This window comes from Triticum aestivum, chromosome 5A (assembly GCF_018294505.1).
Source record: "Triticum aestivum cultivar Chinese Spring chromosome 5A, IWGSC CS RefSeq v2.1, whole genome shotgun sequence".
In the NCBI taxonomy this organism is placed as follows: domain Eukaryota; kingdom Viridiplantae; phylum Streptophyta; class Magnoliopsida; order Poales; family Poaceae; genus Triticum; species Triticum aestivum.
This window is the reverse complement of record NC_057806.1, coordinates 671,126,019-671,142,376: the sequence shown is the minus strand read 5'-3', so window position 1 is coordinate 671,142,376 and position 16,358 is coordinate 671,126,019. Positions and strand designations below refer to the sequence as shown.

The 16,358-nt window shown below is 44.2% G+C and overlaps 2 protein-coding genes and 1 long non-coding RNA gene across 3 annotated transcripts; 2 read left to right on the top strand and 1 right to left on the bottom strand.

The window, feature by feature from the left end:
* Nucleotides 1–2,929: 2,929 nt before the first annotated feature.
* Nucleotides 2,930–4,267, bottom strand: LOC123105857 (uncharacterized). The gene is made up of 2 exons (XR_006451045.1): nucleotides 3,682–4,267; nucleotides 2,930–3,471 (listed from the first exon to the last, which is right to left on the bottom strand). It is a non-coding gene; the product is annotated as an uncharacterized lncRNA (long non-coding RNA).
* Nucleotides 4,268–11,517: 7,250 nt separating this feature from the next.
* Nucleotides 11,518–12,420, top strand: LOC542855 (ABA-inducible protein PHV A1). The gene is made up of 2 exons (XM_044528021.1): nucleotides 11,518–12,006; nucleotides 12,136–12,420. The coding sequence occupies exons 1-2, from the start codon at nucleotides 11,587–11,589 to the stop codon at nucleotides 12,214–12,216; spliced, it is 501 nt and encodes a 166-aa protein (XP_044383956.1). The 5' UTR covers nucleotides 11,518–11,586; the 3' UTR covers nucleotides 12,217–12,420.
* Nucleotides 12,421–13,451: 1,031 nt separating this feature from the next.
* Nucleotides 13,452–14,390, top strand: LOC543472 (ABA-inducible protein PHV A1). The gene is made up of 2 exons (XM_044528020.1): nucleotides 13,452–13,974; nucleotides 14,101–14,390. The coding sequence occupies exons 1-2, from the start codon at nucleotides 13,549–13,551 to the stop codon at nucleotides 14,200–14,202; spliced, it is 528 nt and encodes a 175-aa protein (XP_044383955.1). The 5' UTR covers nucleotides 13,452–13,548; the 3' UTR covers nucleotides 14,203–14,390.
* Nucleotides 14,391–16,358: the final 1,968 nt, after the last annotated feature.

Sequence of the window (16,358 nt, the reverse complement as noted above, 5' to 3'; positions counted from 1 at the left end):
GAGGAGCTCCAGGGGGCCCACGAGGTAGGGGCGCGCCCTATGGGGGCAGGCGCGCCCCCCCATCCTTGTGGACAGGTGGTGGGCCCCTTGGCCTTCGTCTTTTGCAGGTATTTTTTATATTTTTCAAAAAGTTGCTCCGTGAAGTTTCAGGTCATTCCGAAAACGTTTGTTTCTGCACATAAATAACACCATAACAATTCTGCTGAAAATAGCGTCAGTCCGGGTTAGTTCCATTCAAATCATGCAAGTTATTGTCCAAAATAAGAGCAAAAGTGTTTGGAAAAGTAGATACGACGGAGACGTATCATACATACACAGACCGCGTTTTGGTGGGCTCTGCAGAGGCGACACATTTTAAGAAAGACCATACTACCCTTTATTATGAAGGGGTATGAAGAGATCGCATCCGTTAATGTATTCAGAAGGGTTGTACCAACGCAGTATTAAAATGACGCAACACGAAGCGTCTTAGATGCTGTCAGTGGCCTATTTATGATGATGTTTTTAGCTTTATACTGGGATGTCTGGCAGAAAATAGAGCAAAGTGGTCGCCTCTTTGTAGTGTTCTTTTGCATTGTTGCACTCGAGCATGCTATGACATCTTTTGAGACAAAAATGATAAACTTTGAATGAAATTGGGGCCCTTGTGTATATATCTAAATGTTTGCTTTAGAGGTCGGTTGTACTATTACGTGGTTAATGGGTCAGTGCTCTAGAAGCTAATTAATTGTCCACCCTCTGTCCGAAAAACCTTGTCTCAAGCTTGTCCCTTAAATGGATGTATGGTATCTACCATTAACTTGGGGCAACATACATCCATTTAAGGGACAAGCTTTTTCGGACGAAGGGAGTACTTGCGTTGTATAATTAGCAATAATGCTACACGTACGGGCACATTCTACCACCCCCCCCCCCCCACCTCCATCTGAATTTCATGGTGGGCCCGTGCGTCTTGATCAATCCCTAGCCAATCAATGTTAAGCAACCTGTAAATCCCTCGTAAAACTCTGCACCTTGCCTCTATGGTTCTCTTTCTATGTGTGACTGTCACAACCTAGTGTTCTTCACATTAGTTATTAAAGTGTTTTCTTTTCATTAAACCGTGGATGTGAAGATGCCAAACATCATACCTAAGAGGTGGCGTGTCAAGACCAGGTGAAGCCTCCTCTGCCTGGTGTGCACTTTCTGAATGGCTTTAGATGATTTTAACTCTCCGAGTAAATCAACAAAACTTTGTTTTCTCTTATAAGGGTATGATAAGGAAAAATACCTGCAGTTTTATATCAGGTAAATCAATAATTTTTATCCATAACCTATGTATGGTTTTTGGAGCACGAGTACTAGGCTTTGAATTCTCGGTTCTTTATTTATTTGGTGGTTTTGCTGAAGCGGTACGTGTAATTTAGGGTACAGGCGCATCATTCAGCAGAAATACCTCTCTGGTCAGCCACTCGCCTTCTGCCAGCGATCCGGTGGATCTCAGTTCTAGCAATCCATTATTCAGCTCCTCCCGGTCCTTCGCATCGGGACCTCGATTGTGGTTGGATCTGGCACCGCCACGCTGTTTTGGTTCGATAGATGGGCTGGGGACTCCCCCTTCACGGCTCGCTTCCCTGATCTATTCTCCATCGCGGTTGATCCGCGGATTTCTATAGTGGTGGCCCTTATTGACTTAGGGCACCTCGCTTCCGGAGACCTTTTGGACCGGCGAAAAATGATGCGTGGCAGGACCTGCTTGACTGCATTGCTTTGCACGACGGATCTGGAGATTGGAGAGGACCGCACCAGGTGGCGGCTAGAGCCATCTGGACAATTCTCCTCTAAATCTCTCTACCAGGCCATAGCCCCTTCGCCGGGCCCTGAGGCTCCCACCACCATCTGGGCGATCCGGCTCCCCTTGAAGATTAGGTTTTTCTTGTGGCAATGGATTCACGGCCGCCTTCCGTTCGGCCTTGAGGTCCGGTGATGGGCGATGCCCGCTCTGCAGGCCTGAAGAGGATATGAACCATATCTTGTTCATCCGTACGTCCGCGCAGTTCCTCTGGAGCTGTTTCCGCAAAGTAGTGGGTAGAAGATGGGATCACACCAACTTCTTCGCTCTATTCGCCGAACTTCAGGCGTTACCACCCGCGTCTCGCCACATTTGGTGGTTGACCATCGGGGTGCTAGCTTGGACGTTGTGGACTATTAGGAATAAGCTTGTGATTCAGCATGTCCCTCTTCGTCGCGCTACTGACGCTTTTGTTCAAATGGTCTGGTTACTTGCAGCTTTGGCGGCCGCTTAGCCGCCTCAGGGAGAGAGATGCCATCACCTTCATCATCACCCAGCTTCGCGCGATGGCTCTCCGGATGGCTCCACCGCTTTCCCCACGACCACCAGAGCCGGATTAGATCTTCTCCCTCGCCGCCGCCGCCACCACCGCCGTTTATGTGTTGTGCATCCTTCATTTCTGTGTTGGGCTTGTTGTGATGTGCCCATCGCTGAACCTTGGGTAGTGTTAGTGTGCGTGTGTGTTGGACCTTGCCTACGGTGGCGTTATGTGTGTGTGTGTACCATGTTGACTTTGTGCTCGGTGGTTTGCTTTATTTATAAAGTGGGGCGAAAGTCTTTTTCGGTAATTTAGAGTACAGGGGATGTACGATTTTTGTTTATGAAAAAGGGCGTACGATCTTTGTGTGTAAGTTCGTTATAATTTTCGTGTTGGTTGAATCGTGCTCCCAGTTAGTCGGGAGCTCGTGTAGAGTTCATCTCTCTCTTTCGCATAGACCGGAGTGCCATATGAATGTGCTATAAGCTTGCTATTATCCTAAATCCCTTGCCTTGTACTGTCCTCACGAACCACGCGGACATGGGCCATTTGGAGTTGGACCACCTTGGCCAGTGTTAAGGATTAATTATAATCCTAATAATCCATGCTTAACAACCGCCTTAGATAAGTAACCGTCATTAGTTACCGCCTTTATGGCGTCCTTTGTAAAGGTCGCGTCCGTTCAACGCGTCCCCTCACTTTGTATATATAGCCTTGTTTGTCATCAATAAAGAGACACTGTTCATTCCCATCATTCGCTCCTCTCTCCCTCTCTCTTTTTCCTATTAACACGTTATCAGCCCTTTGCCCTAACCCGAGCAAGCGATTAGGCCACTAAACAAACCGGCAGCGCCGGCGGCGCCCGCACACTATCAATCCGTCACCGGCGATGTCCTTGATGGCCGAGAGACGGCCGAACGAGTGCGAGCCCAGACCTCTTTGACGCATCGCGTTGTCCCCGGCGGAGCGATTTCACTAACGGCTCGCCTGCGAGCAACGCGGAACTAGCGACAGTCCAAGCCCACCGGCGCGTGGTGCGTGCACGCTTCACCCTGCAGAACGGCACGGCGGCGCAAGTCTCCAGCCGGCGCATGGTCGCGTGGCCTCGACCTCCCGCATCAGCCCGAGGCGTTCACGGCCCAGGCGCGGCGAATCTCTCGATCTGGGAAGAAACCAGATGCAAATGAGATGAAAGCACAAAATCCAGAGAGAAAGGTAAGAACGGGGAGGGGATCAGAAGGAAACATACAAGATCCCTGTAACACATCTCATACAAAACGACAATCATCCAAAGACCAACTCTGTATCTTGATTGATACATCAAGCAGGTGATTCAATTCCAATTTCGTTCCTGCACGAAGTAAGCACTAACCTCCAGGGCGTCGTTTGCATGCCGTCCAAGGCAAACTTCGGCGGCGACCCATGGCCCGGACAACGCTGCCTCGGCCAGGCTCCTAGCTGAGCGGCGGCAACCTTCGGCCCGGCTGCTCCCAGCGCTGCACCCGGAGGTGGCCGCAGCGGCTAATGGCCGGAGACCAGCATGGCAATGCCCTCAGGCGCGCGGCAGCGCGGTCCACAGCCCAGGCAGAGGCGACACCCTCTGTGCCCGACGCACCCCGGCGGCGCCTCCCATCGGCCTGAATCCTCGGCGCACAGCGACGAGCCCGCCACATGGCCATCATCCGAGGCTCTCGACCTCAGGGCGGCTCCCACGGAGCGACCAACCACGACGCGGCTATCCAGCCCTTCGGCGTGAGCGCACCATGAGCGGCAGTGGAGGCGACGTCCTCCGGCACGGCGCAGAAACCGACGGCCGGCAACGCCCTCTGGCGTGCGACGTTGTACGAGCAAGCCCTCCGGCTACGGCCGGCGGCGACATGAACCGCAGCATCGGTGCCTCTGTGCAGAACTAAACAAATCGATGGCGATAGGGAACCTTATCCCTTCGGCCATTTGAGTCTAAGCCCTTCTAGTTTCTTTTATTGGCAAATGCGTCATCAGACTTAATATTACTTGAACACAAGCCATCAGGTTTATTGTTTTAGATTTTGGTTAATACCAGCATATAATATTGGTTGAGTTCTAAGGCATTGAGCCTATGTTTTTGGATGGGCCGACCATTACATCTGCAATGAACCCTAAAGATACTAGTACTTTTTTTACAATAAGTGCAACAACTACGTTTTGCATTTGATTTTCTTCTTCTTGCAAATCATGATGTAAATTCAAAACAATGATTGTGAAGTGTCATACTTAATATGACTACATCATATTTTATTTGCGAATCACAAGGTATGATGGCATCTACTGCGTAATTTGCAGATTATCCATCACTACTGTGAGGTCTACATCTTTTTATTTTAACAAGATGACTACCTTCGAAGTGCTCTTCCAAATATTAATATTATATGTGACTACCTCAAGATATTATAAGGTAATACTGGCATCTACTGCAAATTTTGCAGACTATCCATTATTACAGCAAGGTCTACATCATGTCACTTTGACAGATGATTACCTTCAAAGTGATTTTACACATTTTGCATAACATAAGGTAATAGAATTACGAACATCTACTGACAAAAGTCAGACTATGTTATCTATTACTGCGAGGTCTACACCGCATCCGGTGATTATCTTCAAAGTGTTATCCTATATAAATTGAGGTCAACACATATGAGTGTATAGCTAGCATCAGCTATCATAAAATTTGCTCCTTTGAAGCCATTATTGTTGTTCACTAAAATTATTTACTCTCCTAGTAAAGAAATAATAATAATGATCTTACATGATTAAAATGGCATTTTCTTCTAGTATCAATTATTTAAGCATCATTTTGCTTGAATAAGTCGTGGAAAATTACACAAATATTACTATTTGTGATGATATTGTCGTCCATACATAAAGGTAGAGACCATAATTTATAGCAAATATCGAGTGTCTCAAACACTATTACAAGATCCACATCACATTTTGGGTTGATATTTTATAGTGACTAACCCCATGTTTGAAAAATGTCATGGCTATTCTCTTGATAGCTAAATATGTACATATTCATTTTATGTCGCAAACTTCACTTAGTTCTCAAACTAAGTACATTATGGATGAGTATTTATTCACTTCGAATATTTTCCTTTAAGAGAAACATGCTGCCATGAGCACATCATGAATGATCGCCCATTTGTTTTTCAAGACCTCAAGTCTATTGCATCTCACAATTCTATCACATAATCAACTTCAAGTTGAGATCTCGTGATCAAATATTTTATATGCAGATCCGGTTGAAAATTCCTTATACACTTTATCTCCTCTTAAGATGGTACTACCATTTTTATGATGAAGAAACATGGAATTTCTTAAAATCATCAGATTCACCCAACGGGTGCTATACCATTATTTGAAATTCTTGCTAGTACCGAGAATACTATGCAAGTTAGTGGTAACAACACAAAACCATGAGGAATTCGAAGTAAAGTGGATGCTAATAGACAACCAAAGATAGAATCATCTCTTAATAGGAATTGGTCGTTTTCAAATGATCAAAAGACAACTCTCCAGTTTGTCAAATGTGTGGTTATATAAATATTGTACCTATGATTACCAGACCATCAAACATATGGTCGAACCACACCACAAATTTATTAAAAGGCCAATAAGTTTAATGGGATAAATTTGAAAATTTGCAAATAACAACCAAATTCTAGTAAAGGATTGTTCTCAGAATCTTCATCAGAAGGAGGACCAAAATCTAGTGCAGAAAATGGAGGATGAACTCATTTGCACTCAAGCATATCGGGGACCTCAGGTAATCTCCTAATTATCCCACCATATTATTAGCCTATACTTGTACTACAACATGTAGTAAAATGTCCAATATCATATCCCTTGGATACAATATTCGATAAATTTGAATGTATGCTTCAATTCATACTCAATATTGTTGCGCACACAATGATTTTCTAAGTATTAATAAATTAAATATTAGGCTTGATAGCCTTAGCCATCCTGGTTTGGGGGTGATTAGAAAATTGTTGACAATTCTGTTGGTCACAACTTAACAAGTTGTAAAATATTCCCCATATCATCAGATTATATGTGCACCACATGTGCCATAGGGGAAATCTGTTTTAAGGAACTCTCACCTTAAAAATTCTAAGCAAGCCACTTATTCTTCCTTGAACGCATTCAAAAGATATATGTGGATTGCTTAACCATTATCTGGGGTAATTTAGATAACTTATGGTACTCATATACACATTCATAAATTGTTTAAGTGTGTTTCTAATCACACACAACCATGATCTTACCCGATAAATTGCTTAACTTATCAAAGTAGGAGCAAAATTCTCCTGAACAAAGGATAAACCCATTCGAATGGACAATGTCGTTGAACTCATTTCACGAGACTTTTATGATTGCATTCAGTACTCTATGTACATACCCATAATGGTTTTGTTAAATTTATTATCAAAGATATTTAAATGAATTACATGACCACTTTTAAAGAATTGTAAATTTACCAGCCTCTTGCTGGACACATACGACCTTACACACCGTAAGTATGATCTAAATCATACCAACTGCATATCATACTACTTAACCCCCTTGTAGTAACTACGTGGAAATCAACAAAGTATTTCCTATCTGCAATAATTCGGTTACATATCGATATCACCACTCCAGCGTACATCAATGGGCAGTTATAGAAAATTAGGGATCTATTTGAGGAATAACATTTTATCCGTCAATCAAAATTATTCATAGCCCGTATGCTGATTGCATCAGCAATAAGGATATTTTCCGGCATTAGGGGGAGATAAGTACCACAAAGAATGCCGAGAAATAAATTATAAATGTTATTGACATTCAATCCTTATATCCACGTACTCAAAGAATCTGAACTATAAGTTTAGAGAATCATATATTTGCAACACATTGCAAATTTGCCACATACATTTACTGATGAGAAGGTGTCACTAAATCCAATATTCCTGCAGTAAAGTGTCAGAAAGAGTGGAGGTACCTGATAAACCACTCTTCTCCCCAAATGAGAGCAAGAGGGGGAGAAAGTCTGACAACATGAGATATAACTTCTCATATGCTTCCGCGGAAACAGAAGAAATCAATTCCTCAACCAGTAAATGTAATTCAACATCAAGTTGAAAGACACCTCACTGGATGCTCATCATCCAAAGCCCGGCATAAATGTGCACAAATGTTTTGGTGCCGGGACATCGAAACACCTTGCCTCCATTTGTTGTAGGAAATCACAAGGAGTTAAAAAGGAATAAATATATTATCCACAAACTTCAATGATTCCATCAGAATCATATAAACTAAAGACTACATTTGTCGACATATATTTCTTCTCAAATTGCTAAACCTTTTGGGCCCCGAACCAAAATCCATGGTAGAGTGCCTCCTGCACTCATATTGGTTCACATAAAAGGAAGTAAGTAATGAAGAATAGCACTCGCTCTACAAATGAGTAGTATTTACCGCAGTAATACCTACTCCTCATAAGTATCTTCCATATGGAAAACTAAAAACTTCTCATTCATAGACAAAGTCAATGAGGTGGTGAGAAAGCGAGGCTTGTAGCAAAAGGGTTCACGCAGAGACCCGACATCGATTATGATGTAACATATCCTCTTGGTATGAGTGGAATTATGTTTCGATACTAAATATCATTGGCAATAAAAATAATAACAATATCCATGCAGTTGATGGATGAAGTGGCTACATACTCATATGAGTCTCTCATTTCGGAAATCTCTATTCAAGTCCCTGAAGGGCTTATACTTCTGAATCCAAAAGAAAATCGCAACAATTTTTGTGTAAAACTTCATAAGTCACTCTATGACTTGAAATAATCGGAAATTTATAATGAAGTCTCTCAAGGGCTTACAATTCCAAATCCAAAATAAATCACAACATATTTGTGTAAAATTTCAGAAGTCACTCTATGGCTCGAAATAGTCGGAAATCATATGGTACTACCGACTAAATGAGTTCCTTCTTCAAAAGGATTACTCGAATAATGATGATTATTTACATGTTTAATAAAGGAATCCCAAATTTGATTTCCTTTCATCACCTCAGTGTATATTGATGACCTCATCATTAATGTCTATACAAGACCTAAACATACACATAATCATCTCAAGACGGGAAATTTGGATTCAACCAAATTTAGCTTAAGCTTACAACTTGAGCATTCTCTCAAGAATACATATCAGTCTACATATATCCAAGACATATACGAGAAGTTCAATGTGGATATATCAAACCAATAAAAGACATGTAATATGGTCATAGTACCCCTGATAGGGTACAAATCCATTCATACCTAGGGGTGATAATGAAGTGATATCAGGACCTGAAGTTCTATCTGACTAATGTCAAAGCACTCATATAATTGCAAAACTACGTCAGGCCTGACACTAAATTTGCTATCTTTGTTCAGAGTGCAACCCACAACAAAAGGTATATGGACGATATAAGAAATATTAGCTTATATCTCAAGCTCACAATAAAGCTTGGATATTTCCATCAGGAAATACAAGATATGACCATGATATGATATAATGATATTGGCTCTTTCTTTGATCCCAACAATGCCATATCAATGACTGAATTTGCGGGAATAGCCTTCATATGGAAGTCATCTGAATGAGCATTAATGGCTATTTCTAGTTATCATTTTGACATAATTGCTTTATTTAAAGGCACTGCAAAATATGCATGATTTGGCAAGAATGATTAACCACACTCAAAATCATGTGGCTGAGATTCATCAGAATCACATAACTTGTTCTTATCAAGATTCTAGCACTTGTGTTACTCGATATGTATAGGTTATATGAAGAGTAGTATCATATTGCACATTGCTCAAAATTCACTTATCCTCACGAATTATAGAAAGTGAGGAAAAAATTTACAAACAAAATATTGGAAAATCCAACGGATTATTCATAATGCCATTGGAATTGGTCAGACACATCCTTTAGATTTGCAAAGTTCAGCGGGAGTAATCTCCCAAACTATAACCTATTAACAATGATCAGATTGCATATATTGTACTCTTTTTCCCTTGATGAGTTTTTCTCTAATGGTTTCTCATAAAAGGTTTTTAATGAGACAATATAAACACAAGTGTCTATATATGCCATATCATTTTCTCCTTATATTTTTCCTACCGGGTTTTAAAGGAGTTTTCAATGGCATATTAGATCGCACTCTTTTCCCTTATGAGTTTTCTCTCAATGTTTCTCATAATGATTTTTAACGAGGCAATATCTTCTCAAAGATCATATATCATACTTTCTATTTTCCCTACCGGATTTTTTAAAGGAAGTACTCAAGATATATTAATTGTTCTCTAAACTTATCGATGAGTTTTCTCCTTCTTCAAAGGTTTTTCCCATATGAGTTATCAAGAGACAATAATTATTATATGTTGCATCATTTTCTCCTTATTTTTCCCATTGGGTTTAAAGGAGTTTCAGCAACGTATCTACACTATTTTCCTCATATTTTTCCCACAGGGTTTTTGGAGGAGTATTTCTCAATATGAAGATGATGAACAATCTCAAGGCAAACATACTAAAGGAGTCTTTATCAAGATGGCGCATATAACCGAAGACAAGCATGGATTAGGGGGAGTGTTAAGGATTAATTATAATCCTAATAATCCATGCTTAACAACCGCCTTAGATAAGTAACCGTCATTCCCATCATTCGCTCCTCTCTCCCTCTCTCTTTTTCCTATTAACAGCCAGAACGAGCTGGCTGCAGTCACGTCGGCGACGTGTACGCGACGCCACGTCCAAGTGGCCCGTTCCTGTCTCACCATGTGTCCGGACCGATAACGGCCAACGCGAACGAGTGGTGCCGGGAGACGAGAGGATGCCTCCCACGTCGGCCCTCCATGTCGACCATGCAAATGCCATCCACATGTTGTCCTGTGCTACGCCCAGAATTCACGGAACGCGTGGGTGCCGGGAGACGTCGGCGATCCATGTCGACCACTAGCTAGCTGCATGGCTCGGATGCCAAGCTAAAGGGCTCAATTTTTGGTTGAGGTGGTGGGCCTTGCTAAATGTTATAGCCATACAAAAATGATGCCGCTTTTTGCAGGAGTTTTATTCTCCACTATTGTTATATTCGTATGCATGTATCTGCACCATGCTTGGTCTTTGTGGATCCGATATATGAAGAGGTTGCACATGTGCAGATTCACGTTTTTTGGCAATGCTGGAGGGGAGATTTGCGAAACGGAGGCAAAAAATTTACCTCATCTCATTAATAAAGAAGAAGAGTTGCCTGGTTAATTAGCAAAACCCGGCTAGAACCGTCACAACAACCCGCACAAGGCAACATCGGCCGACTTAGACACGTGTGTGGTGTGAATTTGTCCGATCCAATATATGGGCTTGACCAAGGCCATTTTATATGAATGGTTTAAATTTTAGAGTTTTGCTTTGGTAAGCTAAACTCAATTTTTGTTTGTTTGACCATGTGCATTCTCGACTTCTTGTATGCAAAGGCGGAGAGTGGTGGAGACAAGGGGTGCCAGCCAGCCCCGGGCCCAGGTCAGCATGCTATTTTTTTTTCACTAGAACAGTGAGTACTTCTGCTAAAGCAGTGTATTAGCTTTGTGTTTCATTGGTTTGGCCCTCCCCAAGCTAGTTTTCCACACTGAAAGCGGATAGTTGAACTTGAGTTCCGACGACAAATGAGTAAAAACCTGTATTATCAAAAGAATATGTTGTGTTGGTTTTTGCCTACAAATGAGCTGCCGACTTTCAAGTTTTCCAACAACATCTGTACTGATCAAACATGCTACTACATGAATTCATTATATATCACGTGTAAATCCTTTCAGAAAAAAATCACATCTAAGACACAACATTGAAACCGACACATTCACAAAGGTCAAGACGAAAAGAGACACAATCACAGGAAGTATGGCATGACTCCAGAAAAATGTCTTAAATGCACATTCTAATGGACAGGTCTTACGTGAATGTGTTGTGCCGACATACCGTTGTGCGTATATACAGCTGAGTGGACAAGTGGCCACAATGAGATACCCTTGCTACAAAAATATCTCATATAATGCCAACATACTTGGAAAGCGATGTATTCTCTTCAGTATCAACCTCGGCTATGGGGCAAATGGCCTATATAAAGGAAGAACACACGTCTCTCCACCACAAGCACAAGGAAAGAACACCACAAATTAGTACGTACCAACACTCCATCAACTTCAAAAATGTCTGGTTGGTTTCAAGAGAAGTCCGGCGACGCCACCAAGACGGCGTCCGAGACGGGGCAGACCATTCAAGACCGCGCCGTCGAGGCAAAAGACCAGACCGGGGCCTTCCTTGGTGAGAAAAGCGAGGCTGTCACGAAGGCTGCCTCCGAGACTACCGAGGCGGCTAAAAAGATGGGCGGCGAGGCCATGGGGAAGGCGTCCGAGACGGTGGAAGCCGGTAAGGATCACGCCGTCGAGGGCAAAGACCAGACAGGCAGCTTTTTCGGCGACAAGACTGACGCTGTCAAGAAGACGGCCACCGAGACTGCCGATGCCACCAAGGAGAAGTCCACCGAGGCCGCCCAGCATGTCCAGGACACCGCTGCACAGTACACCAAGGATACCCCGGTCGCCCCCAAGGAAAACGTCTTCCAGCAGGTGAATCGATCACTTTGCAAACTATTCAAAGACAACACAAAATTAACCATGTCAACGAATTTTTTGTGTGGCCTTCTGATCTGTTCATGTTGAATTTCTTGAAATGAATGTTTGTTTGTTTGTTTCCAGGCCGGCGGGAATATGGTGGGTGCCGCTACAGACGCCAAGGACGCTGTCATGAACACGCTCGGGATGGGAGGAGACAAGTGAGATGCGGGTGGTGCCACCAAGAAGACCACAAAGGATAATAGGCGCGTCTGCGCTTGCTTGCCCTAGCCCTCCTTCTGTTTCGCTATTCCTTCAATATAATTTAATTTCCAGTTCCATGGCACTAATTTACACATGCTCCTTGGTGTAACTTTGTATGATGTATCCGACCGAGGTATGAATATATTTTCCACCAATCATAATCAACACGAGTGATTTGGATGTTGCACATTTCCCGTAAGAAACATTATGTATAATCATAACGAGCATGAGTGATTTGGATGTTGTACATGTTCTCATATGAAACACCATGACGTCTACACGAGTACCTCCCCCAACAAACACACACGCACATATAGCTCCCGTTGAACATTAAAGTCCTATGAGTTTGAACATCGACAAAACCACTATAGGCGCCTCGTAATTGGCGGTGGCAGATGCTTTGCCTATCTATCGAGAAACACGATAGGCGAAGATAGTGAACCGATGGTGATTTTTTTTTTTGAAAGTTGAACCGATGGTGATTGACGACACCTTGTCGAACTCGACTAGTAATTGCGAGTACATAATAAATAAGTAAAGAGCCTAGCACTAGCAATTGCGAGTACATAATAAATAAGTAAAGAGACTAGCGACCGATCAAAAGCAATAACAAAGTCATCAGTACATAAAGAAGTGAAAGGTTTCTTCAGCCAGGCAAGATCCAGAGCAGAATCCTGCTCAACAAGTCAGCAGCATGGATAATTTGTGGTTCATTGCAGGAGTGCTCCCATCGTGTGCATCTTATTAGGGAAACTATCTATGGGGCTGATCGTTCAGATATTGAATAACATTCCACAACTGCGATAGATCGATAATCAATGTAAAGTTAACTGACGGACGCCGCTAGCAGTAAATTAACTGACGGACGCCACACAAGCAGCACCAGCAGATATTTCCGATTCCCCTCCACTCAGCCCAGCTCGCAGCAGACATGTGGTTCATCGCCGGGCACGCCGATCCAGTAAATAGTTAAGCCCCTCTTTTGGCTGTTCACTCTATGGCAAAACCACACAGTATTGATGGACAGATTCAAGGCAGTGTGGTTGTGCCGACATGCCGCTAGGCATCAATGCTGCACAAGTGGTCGACAAGGATATGTCCTTGCAAGGAAAAAAATATCTTGATGCCACGAGACCGATCTGTATCATCTTCAGCTTGGCCTTCGGCAATGGTGCCAAGGGCGCCTATATAAAGGAAGAGAGCACGAGTATCTCTCTCCACAAGAAGCAAGTGAAAAGAAAGAAGAAACAACACCACAAGCCACCACGTACGTAAGCTTTATCACCTTCAAAAATGTCGGGTTGGTTCGGGGGTAAGACGGACGCCAAGGCCGACGAGGCCGCCAAGACGGGGCCGTCCGTCCAGGACCGCGCCATCGAGGCGAAGGACCAGACCATCAGCTTCATCGGCGAGAAAAGCGAGGCCGTCACCAAGGCGGCGTCAGACACCGCCGACGCGGCCATGAAGATGGGGAGCGACGCCATGGGGAAGGCGTCAGAGACGGGGCAGGCCATCACGGACCGCGCCATCGAGAGCAAGGACCAGACGTTCGGCTTCTTCGGTGAGAAGACCGAGGCCGCCAAGAAGATGGCCGCCGACACCGGCGACGCCGCCAAGCAGAAGTCCGCCGAGGCCGCAAAGTGCGTCGAGGAGAACGCGGCGAAGTTCACCGGGGAACCCGCCGCCCCCAAGGAGCCCACCGGCAACATGTTCCAGCAGGTGAGTCAGTCGCTTGCAAACTAGTCATACAAAACAAAGTTAACCATGTTGAGGACAATGTCCATTGGCCATTTGAGCAGTTCATGCTAGGTTTCTCAAGACTTACGTCTCTCTGTTTCTATGCAGGCCGGCGGGCAGGTGATGGGTGCCGCTACGGGCGCCAGGGACGCCGTTATGAACACGCTCGGGATGGGAGGAGACAAAGCCGACGTCGGCAGCGCCAAATGAAGACCGCAAAGCGCAAAGGAGGGCTAGCCCACTTTTCGTTTCGTTATTCCCTCCGTATTCCTTTATTTCCGTTCCAAGAAACTGATCTCTACGCATGCGTCGGTGTAACTTCGTCCGGTGTATGCAAAGATGCTTTGAATCTACAGACTTGCTAATTCTCATCTGATGAATATATTCTTCACATATCAGATTCTTGTTTCAAACTATGCATGAGGCCAGCAAGTTATTTTAATGGGTGTGTCTAGCTTTGAGTCGACTGAGATTTAATAAATCTCAGTCAAGTAACATAACATGTAGTAAAGAAAAATAAAAAAACGAGAAGAAAATTTGCATGAATCTTAATGCAAGATCTTACGAATATAGTATCGATTGAGACATATCTTGTTAGAATAAATCCGTGGCGCTCCGTCAATCTACCGAGGACCAAGCAATCACATAAAGGCAACACCGAGATTTGTTAACGTGGCTACATTCCCGGGGCCTGATTACGGGCGCTCCTCCCCATGACACCGTCCACACCGGCCACCCGGGGCACACCGGCCACCCGGGCGCCGGCACACGCCGTCGGCTCCCCCTTGCGCGCCTGTGCTATTATGTTGGCATAGGTTACATCGTGTGTCTACCCCCGCTATATATGAGAGTCCTAGGATACAAGTGTCCTACTAGGACACGACTTCACATCCTATGTAAACACAATACAACTCATAGTCCAACTGTAACCTACCTTGTACATAATATTCGACACAACTTCAACAAACTCCACCTTGACGAATATTCTCCACCACCTTGGATTCATCCATGCGTCAAACTTCCATGTACATTGAACTTGAGTTTATCTCATGAGTACCGTTGCTACTCCAAAGACTCCATGTGACTCCACCTGCAACTTGTAATCCCTTCTTTCTTGACCACAGTCAACACTCGAGCAAAATTAAGTTCCTTGTTACTCTAGTTTGTGCTCCCAACTTTCAGAGTATCCGTCAACGTCATCGTGCACCGATCACTGACCTGCTTGAAAGTGAACAACTCACATATTGGATGCCACACATAAGAGTTACCTGAACTCAACACCACCGCTCCTTTCTTGACTGCCTGTCTGAAACTTGAAGGAATTTCACCATTGCTTGTAGTCATCCCGAGTCAAATTTGCAGTTGCCTCACCACATGTATGACCACCAGAGCCCTGACCCGTCTACATGCCCCGTGCGTACCGCACGCCTCGTCGCTATTACCGCGTCGAGCCTCTGCTGTATCGGTCGAGTTTCAAGGTTCGTGAACCACAACTCAACCCCCACTGCAGAGTACCACCGATCATCACCGACCGATGACGAGTTTCACGCTTCCATCAGACCACTGGGCTCCAGTCCAAACTAAGTGTCCCTCGCTTTTCCCCTTGCTGAATAGGCTTCGACTCTCTGTCGACTTACGCCGTAGCCCCTCAATCCAGCTCCACCTTCAACATGACTCCATGATAGATGATCAGTCCACCCCTGCGCCTCATCGACTTCAAGCTCCGTGCATACACCACCTTGAATCAATCCCGCGACATAGTCTTGTCAAAGCCACACAAGCCCTCAGACCTGCGCCGCGTGTTGCCACGCCCAGAAGTCGGTCACCATCAACAGCACGCACCTATGTCATCGTCGTCGATCCCATCACCGTCTTCTGTACCAACCGACCTGTGTCGATCCGTCAGACTGTCTAGTCTGACCCAGCCGAACTTGTCCGGCTGCATGACACGCTCAAGGCTTCCAAATCATCTTACGCGAATTCTAATCCATCACATTATAATTCCATCATAGCTGCCATGACTTTCTACAACGCCTTCAAGCATCCCTGTCGTGCCAATAAATATTTCACCCATATCTGCCATAACCCAATGTTTTCAGTTCTGTTGAACTTTTCCACCTCAAACCCGATGCCCGATGACGTCACGATTCTTCGTACGGCTGACCTCAAGAAAAAATAAGCGAGCTTCTGCACGCAATGCCCAAGTACATCAAGTACGTGTACTAGTACTAGCAAATTTAATCGATAAATTGCTTTAATCTTCACATGATGGCTCCTGACTCAACTCGCGATGCTGCTGTTGCTTTGTCCTGCCTTCCGATGGATGCACCGTATCGCTTGATGAATTTCTCTTTCTGCTGACTAAT

Coding starts and splice junctions, on each gene's coding strand:
- LOC542855 (XM_044528021.1), top strand. CDS start 11,587: ATGTCTGGTTGGTTTCAAGAGAAGTCCGGCGACGCCACCAAGACGGCG. Junction 12,007..12,135: donor AGGAAAACGTCTTCCAGCAG/GTGAATCGATCA, acceptor GTTTGTTTCCAG/GCCGGCGGGAATATGGTGGG.
- LOC543472 (XM_044528020.1), top strand. CDS start 13,549: ATGTCGGGTTGGTTCGGGGGTAAGACGGACGCCAAGGCCGACGAGGCC. Junction 13,975..14,100: donor CCGGCAACATGTTCCAGCAG/GTGAGTCAGTCG, acceptor GTTTCTATGCAG/GCCGGCGGGCAGGTGATGGG.